This window comes from Marmota monax, unplaced genomic scaffold, assembly GCF_021218885.2.
Source record: "Marmota monax isolate L192 unplaced genomic scaffold, Marmota_monax_Labrador192_F-V1.1 WCK01_AAM20220418_F8-fsc00020, whole genome shotgun sequence".
NCBI classification, from domain to species: Eukaryota; Metazoa; Chordata; class Mammalia; order Rodentia; family Sciuridae; genus Marmota; species Marmota monax.
The window spans coordinates 15,343,219-15,360,221 of record NW_026692912.1 but is presented as its reverse complement, the minus strand read 5'-3'; the positions used below and the strand labels follow the sequence as shown (position 1 = coordinate 15,360,221).

Here is a 17,003-nt window from a genome sequence, read left to right as displayed (position 1 = left end):
CAGAACAGGAAAGTGCTCTGTCCTCAAAGTATCAAAAGTCATCTGACTGTGACTGAGACCGAGATGTAAGTGGCCAACTTGCAGTCGGCAGGTTGGTGGAGGGGGTTTTGAATTGTCTCTCAGGCCAGGCTTGGGGCTTGGACTCAATCTTGTGGTCCAAGGGAAGGTACTGAAGAGCCGTGATCATGGTCAGAACTGTGTTGAAAATAAAAATCTCTCTGACTGTTGCATGACAGGGGGGCCCAGGAGAGCCCCTGGGGGAGGGGAGGAGGAGAGGAAGCTGGTCTAGTCCTCATCAAGCTGGGAGAGGAGGCCTGAACTAAGGTGTAGTGGTGGGAATTAAGGAAGGGGGATGAGAAGACAAATTAGGAGATAAGCTGGAGGGCTTGATGACCAGTTGAGGAGGGAGGATGTGCCATACCTGAGTCTAAGAATTAGGGCTTCTATTTTTTTTTCTGTGGGCCTAGGACCCACTGGACAACTGGTTGGTAGCATCGGACACCTGAAACGCCCATGTCCAATTCATTGTTATAAAGGAGAGAAAAGGTTTTTTTTTTTTTTTTTTTTTTAATATATTTTTAGTTGTAGATGGACACAATGCCTTTGTTTGTTTCTTTTTATGTGGTGCTGAGATCCGAACCCAGTGCCTCACAGGTGCTAGGCAAGCCCTCTACCACTGAGGTACAGCTCCAGCCTGAGACAAGAGTTTTTTTACATGGAATAATTACAAAGCAGTATAGAGAAACTGTAAACCTCGTAAGTGATGAGGGATCAGGAAGGAGATGGGTGTGGGCCCAGATGGTTCTGAAGTTCTCGGTGTCACTGTATCTAATGGGCAGGGTCGGGTTTTCATCTTGCTTGACCTCTCCTCCTCTCTCTCCTTCAAACGTGGTCCTCCTTGCCTTTTATGGCACGTGCTCTCTATCTCTTGGTCCCTCTTTCTCTGATGGCTCATGAAGTCCCCCCTCCTCTTCCCAGGGTTTCCCGACGCTCTGCAGCCCTGTCTGGCTGACTTTGCTGAACCTCCATCTCACACTACTTTCTTGTCCTCCTCAGCCACCCTGACTTTCCTTCCAGTTTCCTGGGTGCCAGGCCAAGGTCCTGCCTGTGGACTTCTACACATCTGTTGTTTCTGCATGACCACTCCTTCCCCCTCGTCTCCTGGAAACTCCTGTTCTTCCTCAGCTCGGATAGCCCTTCCTCGGGAATAGGATGAACATGTGGTCTAGGGGCCGAGCGGGGATGCATTTGGACATGAACAGGGTTGTCATGAATCGTAACACCAGGACAGCAGGCATAAACTAGAAGTGTCCTGGGCAAATGGACACATGCTTATCTGGTGCAGGCGCCCTTCTCAGACTCCCCAGAGGGGATCGGGTCCCCCCTGTGCTCTCGTTACTCTTTGGACTTCCTTTCATAGCCCTTAGTGTGGTTCATATGTCATTTGAATTGACTATTTGATTCAACTTCCCCAATAAATGGTATAGGCCATGAAGCAGACATATTTCCATGGTGTTGTTACTGGCATCTGAGACACCCTGTGTCACAAAGTGGGCACTGAATCAGCATTTGAATAAACACATTAATGGTTGATCCAGTTTGTGCCGCTCCGTGGTATGTACCAAGCACTTTCATTTCCCTGTCTTGGCCGGTTCCCATCACTGCCTGGCAGGTTTCCTGGTCTCCATATACTAAGGGGACAGAGGTTTCACGAAGATCTCGAGTTTGCATGTTACAAAGGCATTTCCAGAACACTCACATCTACTGACCCCACACTTAGTTCTTTTCAAAAAGGGTGTGAAGAGAAAAGAAAAGAAGACTCCCAGGTTGAGAGCCCTGGATGACCCTGGAAGGTTGGTGTGGGCCTGGAGAAGATGGGGCCGGGTCTGGGCACCACTTGTCAGATGTCAGTTGCTCCCTGAAAACCTGAGCGGCATTCCACGCTACGGAGGACAGCCAGGTGCCCTTCAGCCTCAGAGGGCTTCAGCAGACAGATTTTTCATTTTGTTTTTACTGTGATAAAATTACATAATATAAAATTTACCATTTTAACCATCTTTAGTGTAGCATTTGGTGGCATTCAGCACATTCACAGTGCTGTGCCACCACCACCACCACCTTCCATTTCCAGAACCTTTTCACCTTCCCCAAGGGAAACTCTACCTGTCAGACACTAACTCCCCACTCCACCCCACCCCCTTCCTATCAACTGCCATTCTAGTTTCTGTCTCAATGAATGTGACAATTGTAGGTACTTTGTATCAGTGAAATCAGACAATATTTGACCTTTTAGGTCTGGTTTGTTTCATTTAGCAGAATTTTTCCAGTTTCATCCATGTTGTAGCACATGTCAGAATTTCCTTCCTTTTTAAGGCTGAATAATATTCTATCATGTTCATACACTACATCATGTTTATTTCTTAATCCATTGATAGGCAGGGGCTATTTCCAGTTTTTGGTCTGTGAATAAGATTTCTAGGTACAGCATGTACAAATGTCGGTTCCAGTCCTTGCTCTCAGTTCTTTTGTGTATATGAAGTGGTATTGCTAGACCATTTAGTAATTTTGTTTTCTACAGCAGCTGTCTATATTCCCTGTGTATAAGAATCCCAATTTCTCTGTTTTCTTGTCAACATTTGTTATTCGTGTGTGTGTGCGCGAGCGTGCGTGCTTTGTACTGGGGATTGAACCCAGGAGTGCTTAACCACTAGGCCACATCGCCAGCCCTTGTTTGTATTTTATTTTAAGATGGAGTCTCTCTAGGTTGCTCAGGGCCTCGCTAAGTTGCTGAAGTTGGTTTTGAATTCACCGTCTCTCCTGCCTCAGCCTCCTGAGCTGCTGGTGCACCACCAAGCCAGCTTTGCTTTGTTTTTGATGACTGTCATCCTTATGGGTGTGAAGTAGAATCTAGTGGTTGTGATTTACATTTCCCTAATGATTAGTGATGCTGGGCATCTTTGTATGTGTTAATTGGCCATTAGTGTATCATCTTTGAAGAATGTTTATTCAAGACTTTTGCCCAGTTAGTTATTGTTGTTGAATTTTAGGAGTTTAAAATGTATTCTAAATATGATATTTGATTTTCAAATATTTCCTACCATTTCATAGGATGCCTTTTAACTCTGTTCACAGTGTCTTTTGACACAAAAGTTTTATTTTATTTTTTTTAGTTGCAGATGGACACAGTACCTTTATTTATTTTTATGTGGTGCTGAGGATCGAACCCCATGCCTCACTCATGCAAGGCACATGCTCTACCACTGAGCCACAACCCCAGTCCTCAGAAGTTTTTAATTTTGATTTTAATTGATCTATTTTTCCTTTGGTTGCCTGTGCTTGTGGTATCACATCTGAGGAATCGTTGCCAAATCCAATATTATAAAGATTTCCCCCTATATTTTCTTCTAGTGGTTTTAGTATTTTTAGTTCTTATATTTTGGTATGTAACCCATTTTGATTCAATTTTTGTGTATGGTGTAAGGTAAGGATCCAAATTCGTTGTTTTTGCATATGAATATCCATTTCCCCCCATACCAGTTATTGAAAGGACAGCCCTTTCCCCACTGAATTTTCTTGTAATACTTGGCAAAAATCATTTGACCATATATGCAGAAGTTAATTTCTGGGCTCTCCTATTCCCTTGGTCTATATGTCTGTCTATCACCAGTACCACACTGTTTTGTTTTCATTTTAATTATATTATTTTTCAGTACATTTTAAAGTTCACAGTAAAAGTTTGCAGGGAGTGCAAAGATTTCCCATATGCCCCTTTCCCTGCTCTGCACAACCTCCTTCAACATCAAAGTCCTGCATCAGAGCAGTGCATTTGTCACAATGTGAACCCACATTGACATGTCATGATCACCCAAAGTCCGTACTTTACATTAGGGTTCACTCTTTATTGTCTGTGTGTTTTGAAAAATGTATAATGACATGTGTCCATCATTTCAGTACCTCACAGATTCATTTCACCTCTCTGAATATCCTCTGTACTCTGCCTGTTCATCCCTCTTTCCTCCAGTCTCTGGCATCCATTGATCTGTTTACTGTCTCCATAGTGACATTTTCCAGAATGGCCTATGTTGGAACCATGCAGTATGATGGAGTCTTTTCAGATTGACTTCTTTAGCTTAGTAATGCATTTATGACTCCTCCATGTCTTTTTGTGACTTGACAACTTATTTCTCTTTGGCATTGAGCAATATTTCATTGTCTGTATGCGACAGTATTTTATCCATTAACAGGACAGCTCCACTGCTTCTCAGTTTTGGCAATTATGAATACAGCTGCTACAAATATTCATGTGCAGTTTTTTGTATACACATGTTTTCAACTCACTCAAATAAATACCAAGGAGTACAACTGCTGATCATGGTAAAAGTGTTCGGTTTGGTTTGTAAGAAAGTGCCAAACTGTCTTTCAAAAGGTGACAGTTTGCATTCCCACCAGGCAATGAATGAGAGTTCCTGTTGTTCCACATCCTTACCAGCATTTGGTGGTATTAGTGTTTTGGATTTTAGCCAGTCTAATAGGTGTGTAGGTGGTATCTCATTATTTTACAACAATATAGCTTTTTTCTAAAGTTTGGATGTCAGGAAATATTAGACTTCCAACTTGGTTCTTTCTCAATTGTTTTTGACAGTTTGTGATTGGATCTCATCCCCTCATAATTTGGGATTGGCTCTCATCCCCTCATACAATTTCATATGAATTTTAAGTTTTTTTCTATTTCTGAAAAAAAAGAAGTAGTCATGGGGATTTGGGTAGAGATTATATTGAATTTGTAGATCCCTTTGCAAAGTATTGGCATCTTAACAATATTAAGTCCTCCAGTCTATGAATACAGAAAGTCTTCCCATTTATTTGGGTCTTCTTCAATTTATTTCAGGAAGATTTTTTAGTTTTCAGTATATAAGTCTTTAACTTCCTTGAATAATTCCTAAGTATTTTATTCTTTTTGATGTTATTGTAGATAGAATGTTTTTTAAAATTTACTTTTGTATTGTTCATTGTCAGTATATAGTAACACAACTGATTTTTACATGTTGATTTTTGTATCCTGTAACTTTGCTGAATTCATTTATTATTTTAATAGTCTTTTTGTGGAATCCTTAGAGTTTCCCTCATATAAAATCAGAGGATGTTGGGAAAAAGGCACACTCATACATTGCTTGTGAGACTGCAAATTGGTGCAGCCAATATGGAAAGCGGTATGGAGATTCCTTGGAAAACTGGGAATGGAACCACCATTTGACCCAGCTGTCCCTCTCCTAGGTCTATACCCAAAGGACTTAAAAACAGCACACTACAGGGACACAGCCACATCAATGTTTATAGCAGCACAATTCACAATAGCTAAACTGTGGAACCAACCTAAATGGCTTTCAGTAGATGAATGGATAAAAAAAATGTGGCATATGTACACAATGGAATATTACTCAGCAATAAAAGAGAATAAAATCATGGCATTTGCAGGTAAATGGTTGGTGTTGGAGAAGATAATGCTAAGTGAAGTTAGCCAATCCCCCAAAAACCACATGCCAAATGTTTTCTCTGATATAAGGTGACTGACCCATAATGGGGTAGGGAGGGGGAGCATGGGAGGAATAGAGGAACTCTAGATGGGACAGAAGGGTGGGAGGGGAAGGGAGGGGACAGGGGGTTAGCAATGATGGTGGAATGTGATAGACATTATCTGAAGTACATGTATGAAGTCATGAATTGGTGTGAACATACTTTATATACAAACAGATGAAAAGTTGTGCTCTATATGTGTAATAAGAATTGTAATGCATTGCACTGTCATGTATTTAAAAAATAAAATCAATAAAAATATGTATTAATAAAATAAAATCAGGCCATCTACAGAGGACTTTACTTCTTCCTTTCCAACAGATATCTTTTATTTCTTCCTCTTTCCTATTGCTCTGGCTAGAACTTGTACTATGTCGAATAGAAGTGAGGGGAGCAGGCATCCTGATCTTGTTCCTGATCCTAGAGGATAAACTTTTAGTCTTTTACCATCGAGTATGACATTAGCCACGCAAGCAAAGTTTTAAACAGAGCTGACAGAGAGGCAGGATGATGAATACCCGGCACCTACTTAAAATTGTGGTCCTCTTTATTCCCAGGGCCTAGAACAGTGTCTGGCACATAATAATTATGGAAAGAATGGGTAAATTTAAAAAATTGGTAGTTTCTCAAGTGGAATGAGCCAAAGGGTGCTTCCAAATGGAGAGCTGTATTCAGGAAGGTGGTAAGGATGAGGGGGATGATAAGGTGATAAAGTCTCATCAGGTCGTCCACTGGCAAGGAGCAGGTGTTGGTCCCACATTGGAGGGTGGAAAAGCCACTTAAATCTTGGTACACTTTTCCTGGATAACCTGCATTTTAGAGACATTTCTCTGGTAAAGTTATGCTCCCTTCTCTATATTAGCACAATAACATACGTTGTATCTCTTTGTATTTATGATTACTGAATAAATAACTTATAGCCCAATGGATGCAAAGAACATGAGTGAAATGCTATAATTTACAGGTGGCAGTTGTTAAAATGCTAATTGAGTGTGTAACATATGCCTCATTTTGGCACAGCTTTGAAATAATGTAACTGTTTTCCTGTTTTAATTTGGGATGATTGGAAAGCACCAAGTCCCCCCATTTCTTTTTTTTTATATTTATTTTTTAGGTGCAGATGGACACAACACAATGCCTTTATTTTTATGTGGTGCTGAGAATTGAACCCCGGTCCTGCCCATGCTAGGGGAGCGCTCTACCGCTGAGCCACAATCCTGGCCCCCTGCCATTTCTTAGTCATGCCACACGTTTGCATTGGATCTCATCCCCTCAGTAAGATTAAAAATCCTCCTCAGCTAGTCTGAGAATGGGGAAATTCTCATTTAACGTGTTGGCATTTCTCTTCATTTGGACTTTCAACAAGTGAGTCCTAAATATGAACTAGCATGTCCTCACTTTTCCCCTCTAACAAGTCATCTGAGTTACGTGTTTAAAGAACACATTCTGTAAATATAAAACTTGTTCATAACTTTAAGAAGCAACAGAACATAGTGGAAAGAACAAGCCCTTTTGTGTCGGTGAGGGATTTTCTAGCCACAAATAATTGAAATCCTATAGCTTATGCCAAAGAGGAATTTAGAACACCAAAAGATGTTCCAGGGTGCAGGCGATCTTACAGGACCCAAGGGCGGAGGGCAGCCAGGCTCCTGAGAGTCTGGGCTTAGGACCTGGAAGCCAAGGAACTTAGGTCACCCCTATGTTTCAGGAAACATGCTCTCATCTCTCCCTCTCTCTCTTGGAAACTGGCCCTTTCTTCTCTTCTCTGGGTGCACAGCCACACACAGCTGTCCGGCTCTGGCTCTTTATCGCTCCCATTTTAAGGACTAGCAGAGGCTGCCTGGAATCTCTGATTTCCAAATTCCTGGAAGACAGAATCTGATTATCTCATCTTGAGTCAGATGTCCACTCTTGGCTTGTTCATTTATTAGTTCCAAAAGTCTTTATTGAGTGCCAGGAACTGTTTTAGGCACCAAGGATATATCCTGCTTGTAGAGTTTGTGTGTGTGTGTGTGTGTGTGTTAAGAGAGAGAGAGAGAGAGATAGACAGACTTTGATTTTGTGTGTGTGTGTGTGTGTGTGGTTGAACCTGGAGGTGCTCTCTTTTTATTTATTTATTTTCGAGATAGGGTCTCACTAAATTTCCCAGGCTGGCCTTGAACTTGGGATCCTTCTGCCTTGACCTCCAGAATAGCTGGCATTACAGGCATGTGCCACTACGCCCAGCTTTACTGCTTAATACTTAGGGACAGGGTTGAGGGTTGCAAATTTCAGAGAAAGGGAAGGACGTCTGGGCCTGTAACTTGCACAGACCTGGACTCAAATCCTGATTTCTCCCCTTGCTCTGTGACCCAGGGCATGTGAAATGGTTAAACTACCTCTCTTAGCCCCAAGTTTTACTCAGTTCAAAAGGAATAATCCTTTATAAGATAATTGTGAGGATTCCAGTGAAGGGTGCTGGGAAGGCTGGTAGTTTATATAGCATCTGCCACCTGTAGGCAGAACCTGGCTGCTCTGCTACCTGTCGAAATCTGTTTCTCCATCATAAAACAGGAAAACATATTGCCTCCCTGCCATCCTTAGAAGAATTTAGTCATGTGATGCGTGCCCTGCTGTCTGGAATTTGTACATGACAGACACTCCAGTGTGGTCACCGCTCCTCTTATTCTTACTATTAATCACATATAATTTTTTCTGTCTTCTAGTTCCCATTTGGCCGACGCTTGCCTTGTGACATCTACTGGCATGGAGTTTCATTTCATGACAATGACATATTATCCGGTCAAGTGAACAAGTTTCCAGGTATCTGCTGTTATTGTGTTTCTCGAGCCGAGTCCCAGAGTATGTTCTTCTACAAAAACATGACAGTGTTTTGAGATCAAACTTGAGGACTCTTAATTGGGACTCGCTGCCTGTGCTCTGCTGTATTGCTGTCACCTTGGGAGGGAAGTCAGCGCAGAGGTAATCAGGACTTAAGCCACTAGGGGTTTAAAGATTGCAGACAGGCTTGTGCAGGTTTAAAGCCAGGCTTTCTTGGTCTAATCCTACTGGTGGAAGAACATGATTTTCATTTGTTGGGTTATAGATATAATATGGAGGTCAAATGAGGGGACTATATTCTCAAAATAAAGGAACAGAACATTTCTCTTGCAGGAAACTGAAATGCTACACTTCTAAGAATGTATCACAGAAATGGTATATCACCCCCCACCCCTTTTTTTCTTTGTACCAGTGATTGAACCCAGGGGCACATAACTACTGAACCACATCCCCAGCCCTTTTTGTTTCATTTTGGGACAGGATCTTGCCAAGTTGCTTAGGGCTCCCTAACTTGCTGAGGCTGTCTTTGAACTCGTAATCCTCCTGCCTTGGTCTCCCAAATCACTAGGATTACAGGCGTGCACCACCATGTTTGGCAACTTCCTCTTTTTTTAAGAATTGTATTTGGAGGTTCCATTTAAAAAAAAAAAACCTGAATACGCTAGTCCCCATGCTAAGTATTACAAGGCTAATGACATTGTCTCCATGGGACTTACCCTACAAGGAGGGTGGCCAGAAAATTGTCATAACGATCATATTAAAAGCCTCCTCCACTCTATACCCAGATACCACTTACGCTTTTTATTTTGTTTTTAAATCTCTACCACCTTCTTCTGTGATTACTGCTGTTCATTATTTTTGATGGCTACATGAAGAGGGAGGCTAAGGGGAGTGTGACTGGTTAGGGAGAAGGGAACATTTAGTTAAGTTTCCAGCCATGGGGTCTTATAGTTGTTTTGATAATGTATTGAACAAACCGTATTCTAGTACAATAATAAATAATTTAAAAAAAGAAAATATCACCCTGAATCCTATCCCTCATTTAACAAAATAACAATGTGAATGTTTCTGTATTTTCACCCAAAGCTTAACCATGTTTATCATTTTTATATCCCTCATTTAACAAAATAACAATGTGAATGTTTCTGTATTTTCACCCAAAGCTTAACCATGTTTATCGTTTTTATATGGCGGCAGTTATACTTGCCTAACTACAAGGTGTTTTTTCTTAATATCATATTATTTGTACTTATATTAGAAGGAAATTAAATCCACTTTTTCTTTGGCACTCCACCCTCTGCCTTGAAGAAAACACCTCTCAGGAAACAATTTTCTTACACTGACTACTTTTGCCCCATTCGCGAGGGGATTTTCAAGTTCAGCATGCAGACTGACAAGGTCACTACCACAGGCCACACTTGGCTCTTAGAAGGACGCAGGGCAGGAAGCACAGCTTATCAGCCAGTCTATGCCCAGCATTTCTCTTCAATGAAGTATTTTCTACAGTACTGGGAGCCGGCCTCTGGCTGAGTGAGTGAGAGGAGATGTAAGGAGACCAGATCCACATCTGTCTTGGCTCAGATGCCCCAAGGAGTCAGTGTCTCTCCTAACTGCTCCATAGCATAGCTTCCAAGGTCCCTGTAAGAGTCATGTTAAGTTATTAAAATCACCACTAAGACAGCCTAGAGCTATGGCTTCCTACAGGTATTAAACAATTCAACAATCAGGGAACATCTTAACTGTGCACTTTGTTGTCTACCAACACAGATAGCAATCTGCCTTTTTTTTGGTTTCCAGGGATACTGAGACAGAAGGTTAACCCAAGGTCTGTTTGTCCTTAGAGAAGGAGAGAGAATTCTGTTAGGGAACAAGATTGATTTGCGAACAGGGTTCCTGTACCCCCGTTTAATGGGATAGCTACTGTATTCTCCTGTTGGGCTGCTCAGAAAAAAAATACTTTTCCATGTCAGTAAAAGGACTTTTTAAGGTTTGGGGAGAACCCAATCTGGAAGTGAAGGAGTCTTTAGAATGAATTACTAAGAAATGAAACATCAAATGAGGCTTCATCTACATTTTCTCCATTTGCTCATGCCTCAGCGAATGGCTGAGTGGGAGAGCTGTAGCTATGTTTGGGTCTATATTTGGAAAACAAATTAGAAATATAGAGGGGGAAAAAGTACTCCTGAAGAACTAGTTTTATTAAAGGTGATGAAAGTACATTCATTCCAAGAGGCAAGTTTGCCCATCCCGTACTCCACATACCAGTGACTGGAACTTGTAATTTTCCACTTTACTAACAACAATTAATTAGCTGTAATGACAAAGCAGGCTCTGGAACCTCTGGGCGGAGCAGCAGCACTGCCCTGTGGAAGACAGAAATCCTTAGCCGTAGGCAATTCCAGAACATCCTGTCCTGTGGCTCCAGTTGGGTCCACTTTTATCTTGTCTCCCATACACCCATTATTCTAAAATCGTACTTCCTACGCCTGGTATGCTACTTAAGTTCTAGGCAGTGCACCAGAGAAGTGTAGCTATTTCACATGCTGCGAAAACGGAAAACTTTGGGATATGCATATGGAAGTAATTTATTTTGTTTGTATCAGCATTTTGGATTTCATTCGCTTTTCTCTGGGCAATTTCTTTATTCAAAATACACTATTATATCTTAACCGGTGAATTATGATTTTCTATAAAAAGTAATCTGAGTTAGATATGTCTTTGCTTCAACCCAAATTGTCAGTTCCCAGCTTACAAACAACAGGTTATTTATTTATTTATTTTTTTTTCCTGAGTTTCAAGGTCTGAGATGTGCGGCAGTGCAGGGTGGGCAGTGCTTGAGAGATGACCACAAGGAGGGGGCTGCAGGGGGGAATCTGCAGGGTGGCCCAGCACTGTTCTGGGCTCCGAGGACACTAAGATAATGAGAAAGACAGGCAGGAGAGAGCAAAACACAACCCAAGTGCTGCGCCTGGGGAAGCCTGGAGCGCGTGGGAGTCAGGAGCCACCTAATCCAGATTTGCTTGAGGGGGTGAGAGATCCAGGAGAAGAGGATCGGCCTTCGCACTGAGCCTCCAGAGATGGACGGGCCTGGCCTGATACCAAACAGGAGGCAGAGGACAGGTGGCCCCTGAGGATGGAAGCGGATCAAATGAGAGTGGGTGGAGAAGTTAGGGGCAGGGACTCCCGGGGAGTAGGGGGCTCCAAGACATTTCTAAACCAGAGAATGATGTGGGTCATCCTGTGTTTTAGAAAGACCAGCCAGAGGGTCACATGGGAGGTGGGTGGAAAGGCTGAGAGAGGGAACGGAGATACGGGGAGAGGTTACTGCAGCACCCGGGCAGGAGATCAGCTAATCAGTGGCAATGGGAATGCAGAAAGTATTTCTTTTTGGTGGCTATAATGACAAGAATTTTTGGTTTCAATGCTACTTGCATTGAATAGTGCTCCAAATACAGCTCCGTTTGTTCGGTTTTTGTTGGGTTCGGTAGGGCTGCACGGGCAGGTCTGAGGATCCAACTGTTACACTCTTGGTTAACTCCAAAGGGATGAGACCCCCAGGCCCTGAGGCTGCAGCGCAGCAGACAGAAGAACCCACACCTCAGAAAGAGTGGCAGGAGGCCAGCCCTTGTGTCAAAGCTGTAATCCAAGGTTAGGGAGTTTTCCCAATTGATGGGAGAACTGCCACCATAGGGACATCTAGGGTAGACCTCATTGAGAGACTCTGGTGGTCAGCACAGGATCCCAGACGCTGGGCTAAGTCCAGCCTTTGCAGGCACGTATGGGGGCTGGGGAGGCATTGGAGAGAACAAGGCGGAGGCCTGAGCTTTGTGCATAGTGATGGCAGCCACTCAGCCACAGGAAGCAAAAGATAAGGCTACGAAAATTTGGGAACAGGGCTGGGGATGTGGCTCAAGCGGTAGCGCACTCGCCTGGCATGCGTGCAGCCCGGGTTCGATCCTCAGCACCACATACAAAACAAAAAAGATGTTGTGTCCGCCGAAAACTAAAAAATAAATATTAAAATATTCTCTCTCTCTCTCTCTCTCTCTCTCTCTCTCTCTCCCTTTAAAAAAAAAAGAAAAATTGGGAACAAGCAATGGAGCCTCAGAAAAACACATAAAAGCCTCCTTATCTAATTGGGACAGAAAGTGGGGATCAAACTTGTAGCAGGGGGCAGCTTAAGGTTAGACCTGGACTTTCCACCACATGTCTTGATGAGTCTGGAGCCCAGGGAAGGGTCCCGGATGAGAAGTGGGGAAGGACTGTGGCTGCTTAGGGAAGGAAGGCAGGGTCTGGAGCCAGCAGGGCGGCAGCCACCTCCCTGTCACTCAGTTACTTGGGGAGCATGAGTCCACTCTTGTCAGGGTTGTAGTGTGAGAAGGCGCCACTTCCACACCTGTCTCTGGGCTACCTGCAGAGGCCGGATGTCAGCAACTTCTGTGAGGGGTTTGTGAGGGCCTGAGACTCTTTCCCAGGCAGCACTGGATGGGACCATGGCTTAGATATGGAGAGGAACAAAGTCTTAGGTAGTAGATGGGTGAGGGAGGGCTCATCTGGTGCCTCCTGGAGACAGGCATTCAGGCAGAGTTAGGGGTGAGCAGCTGCCCTCTGCAGGCAGGAGTACCAGGGCAAGTAGCCATTGGCCATAGAGGTGCTTCCTAAGTTGGTTGCCTGGAAGTACAAACCTGGAAACATCTGTCAGCTGGTGGGACTGAGGGTGCACATTACAGAAGGAGCCGAGCAGACTGAGAATGAGCGGTTCCTCCACTGGCTGGACACTGACATTCATGAGACTTTTCTGAGCTTTCCACTGCCCCCCTGTATTCACAGCACTTCTGTCTGAATTGTTCATTTCCTTCTGACCTGCTGAGGGGTTTCAGAAAGAGAACCTGTCACACTGCCAGGAAAATGCAGAAATACCACAACACTGTTTGGTTAGGAGCCACCATTTCTACTGGGTGTGAGGACTTGTTACATTACAGTTAGCTTGGAAGATTTTTGATTTAATACTGTAACTAAAATGGAAGTCGAATATAAGCAGAAAGGTTCAATCAAACCTGTTGAAATTTTGTTTTGTTTACCTGGCCTTTAGCTGTGGTGTTTATAACTCAAAAATTCCACTGGGGATGGGGATAAAAGGAAATAGCTATGATTTTCCATGCTCGTTTCTTGGAATCCTCAGGACAGCATTCTCGGTGAGTTTTCTTTAACATCGAAGAGTCCACATCAGAGCACAGTTAATTGGTACTTCCTAAGCTCTTTTATTCCTACCTTAATCCTGCCCTATATCCTTCCAAACAGGAGCTAAGAACTTGGGCATTGACACCTTGAAGCTGCAATCTTTAGATTTATTGCTCTCTTTAATATGCAGAGGGAAGCAAGAAGTAGGTTATTAAGACCTGCCTTCTTAGAAGTTCATTTGCTTCCTGAATGTGGGTGTTGGGAGAAACCTCATTCATCCTGACGGAGCCCATTTGGAATGTGCGGTAACTTGGGCATGCCAAGCGGACATGGAATTCTGGACTCTCTATTAAAAATAATTGTGCTAAGCAAATTTCTAGTTTCCGTCATGGGACTGTTTAGTCTTTTTCAGGGTGAAGGTTATTTTTAGCCTCCATTTTTAGTAGTGACATTTGCCTTAAGAAATAAGGAGGCTAAAATTGATAATAATTTTTTACCTATTTGCTTAAACTTTGCTAAGATTTATGCTCAGTTTCTTGTCAGAGTTACTAATGATGTTACAAGGGGGAAAAAAATCCACCATTCTTTTAAAGTGTTTTTCAAGTGAGACATTTCAGTCCCCTCTGGGTAAATTAATGAGAGCTGATCAATGTCAATGTCAGTGCTTATAACTGAAGAACTCCTATGAATTCATTTTCCCTGTTAAACTATAAATTATGCTATGGTTTCCTTTCCACTTCCTGTCCTTGGTTCAAGGAGACAGATTTTATGCCGAAAGGTGTGTATTTTCCATTTTATGCTTTTAATACCCGTGAAAGATTAAAACAAAGCAACTTAATTAAACTTCTCACAATGTCACCAGAGTGCACTAGATAATATTCTCTAGGGTACAAGATAGAAGGAATCCCAGAATTATGTGTTCTGGCCCCAAATTAAAGAGGGTATTAAGTTTTAAGTGCAAGATAGAAATGCTTCTCTATTCATTACCCCCGGGGAGGACAAATAATAGAATAATAAACTAGGTGAAAATTCATCCTTTCAAACTGATGCTTCGTTTTTATAGGGAGAAAAAAAATCCATCCATTTTCATGAATTTGGTAGAGCTTTCCAAATCATGAATCAGTGCTATGGGGAACAGTTCAGACCTGTTTTTAAATGCTGCTTGAAAAAAGTGATTATGGGGCGGGGGGCGAGTGGTTTTAAAATCCCGGATAATGGCTGCTTTATAACTGATGCCTCCCCGTTGCTCCAACCTCACAGCTTCTCTTCTCCCCAGGCATGACGGAGATGGTGCGCAAAGTGACCCTGAGCAGAGCGGTCAGAATGATGCAGAATCTCTTTCCTGAGGAGTACAACTTCTATCCTCGCTCATGGATTCTGCCAGAGGAGTTCCAGCTCTTTGTCACTCAGGTAGATGGCACTCCATCCCCGTGACCCTTGAATTAGATCATGCTTGTGACTGTGCCCTGGCTCCTGTGTGTTGGGAGCTGGGCCTCGGGCATTCCAGGAAGCTGATCCTGACAAGGTGTTGGTGACCATCATGGCAACTTGCAGAGTTGAATGGGTGGGGCGACAGGTCCTGACCTCAGGAGACCGGCCCAAGGCAGGTATTGGAGCTGGATCAGAGTCAGGGCACCGGCCAGCCAGTGGGATGGAGCAGGTGGTCGAGCCCACAGCAGGGCCATTTGAGGGGATCCTGGAGGCCGAGCATCTCTGGCTCCCAGCGGTATGAAGTGAGGGGGGTCAGGCTCCACTTAAAGCCCAGGCAGCAGGTCTGACGACCTGAGGGCGAAACCTTTTAAAAGTCCTGTTTTAAATGTGTTCCAGAATTGATTCTCAAATGGCCTGTTCTGTCTCGAAGCAAAATGTTTAAGCGTGAAATGCTTTGGCTCTGTCACCACTGAATGTGAAGTAGAAACAGCAGGGGAGCGGAACTCAGAACTGCCATTTGGATTAGTCTTTCAACAGATTCATTTAGGACCATCTCAAAGCCTTTGGCAGGTTCCGTAGTTAATACCATAACTAGGGACTACGGGATAACCATGCAACATGTGCCTATGTGGTCACGAAAAGGCCAATACCATTTAGTGGTCCTACTATGTTCCAGGCATATTGCTAGAAGTTTAACATTATTTCTTTTAATCTGCACAACAATCTTGTGTCATTGGTTTTAGTAATATTACCATTCTATAAATGAGGAAACTGAGACTTTTGAGAAATTAAGTGACCTGCTCTAGAAGTAGGATTTAAATCTAGAGCTGATTCCAGGCCTATGTTTCATTGTCTAGTGCCTCAAAACTGTTTTGTTTTAATAAAATATGATTACTAAACATGTAAACAGCTTGAAGTAATTTTTAAAAGGAAGCTTTCTATGAGAGGGTGGTCATATGGGTCCTTGCACATTTCTAAAAATCCATCAACTTTAACTTAAACTGGGTGCATCTTGCTGGATGCTAATTATGCCTCAATAAAGTTTATTAAAAACACCCACTAGCTGTTCCCCACTTTCACTCTAATTCCTCAGTTTGGGTGGCTCTGCTCACCCTTTTGGCACTAGGTAGAATACCATACTGTTCCTTCCCATCTCTACCACTGTCTCTATATCTAACTGTTCTGCAAGGCCAAATTAAGACAAGATCAACTGTTTTCAAAATCTAAAAGTGAGAGGAGTATGTTCATCATTTCCAAAGTCCCTTTGTACCTCTGCAGTGTACTCCATCAATCCCACTCCCCAGGAGTTTTGCCTGCTCAGGAAATTCATAAATGGAATCATTGTATGTACTCTTTTGTCTTTTTTTCCCTCCTAGAATTATGTTTTTGAGATTCATCTGTGTTTGTTGTATCAGTTGTTTGCATTTGTATTGCTGGTTTTCCATTTTATGAATATACCACAGTTTATTTATCTGTTTAACAATGCATGAGCTTCATGGTTATTTCCAGTTGGGAAATATTACAAATAGAGTTGTCATGATCACGTGTGTAAGTCCTTTTATAGATATATGCTTTCTTTCTTTTGGGTGGGATTTTTGGATCATATGAATATGTATCTGTTTATAAGAAGTCACCAGACTTCATACAAGAAATTCCACAGTGGTTGTAGTTTACATCCTGATGACAGTGTGTAAGACTTGTGGTTGTTCCACATCACTGCCAGTGCTGGGCAGTGTCGGTCTTTTTCATTTGAGATGTTCAGGTAGATGTGTAGTTGTATTGCTTTATGGTTTTAATTTATACCTCCTCAGTGACTAGACATTGGATTCCTTTCCGTGAGCTTTTTATATATTTGCATTTTTTCTAAACAAACTGTATTCAGCTTTCTTAAAGATACTTTTCATAAACAATTATGGTATTCCAGACAGGACACGGGCAGGCAATTGTTAACAGTGTTTAACAACTTTCAAACTCCCTTCTTGGATGGACTGTCCAAA

General features: G+C 42.6%; 1 protein-coding gene across 3 annotated transcripts in view; it reads left to right on the top strand.

The window, feature by feature from the left end:
* The window catches only part of Ttll11 (tubulin tyrosine ligase like 11), a 239,708-nt gene that overhangs the window by 35,375 nt on the left and 187,330 nt on the right, over positions 1-17,003 (top strand). For all 3 annotated transcript variants that reach the window (XR_009227434.1, XM_058581688.1, XM_058581687.1), the window contains exons 2-3: positions 8,280-8,376; positions 14,852-14,985. Coding sequence is in view for 2 of the 3 variants with exons in the window: in XM_058581688.1 (XP_058437671.1) it covers positions 8,280-8,376; positions 14,852-14,985 (231 nt within the window). In the remaining variant the exon portion in view is untranslated. The remainder of the gene's footprint in view (positions 1-8,279; positions 8,377-14,851; positions 14,986-17,003) is intronic.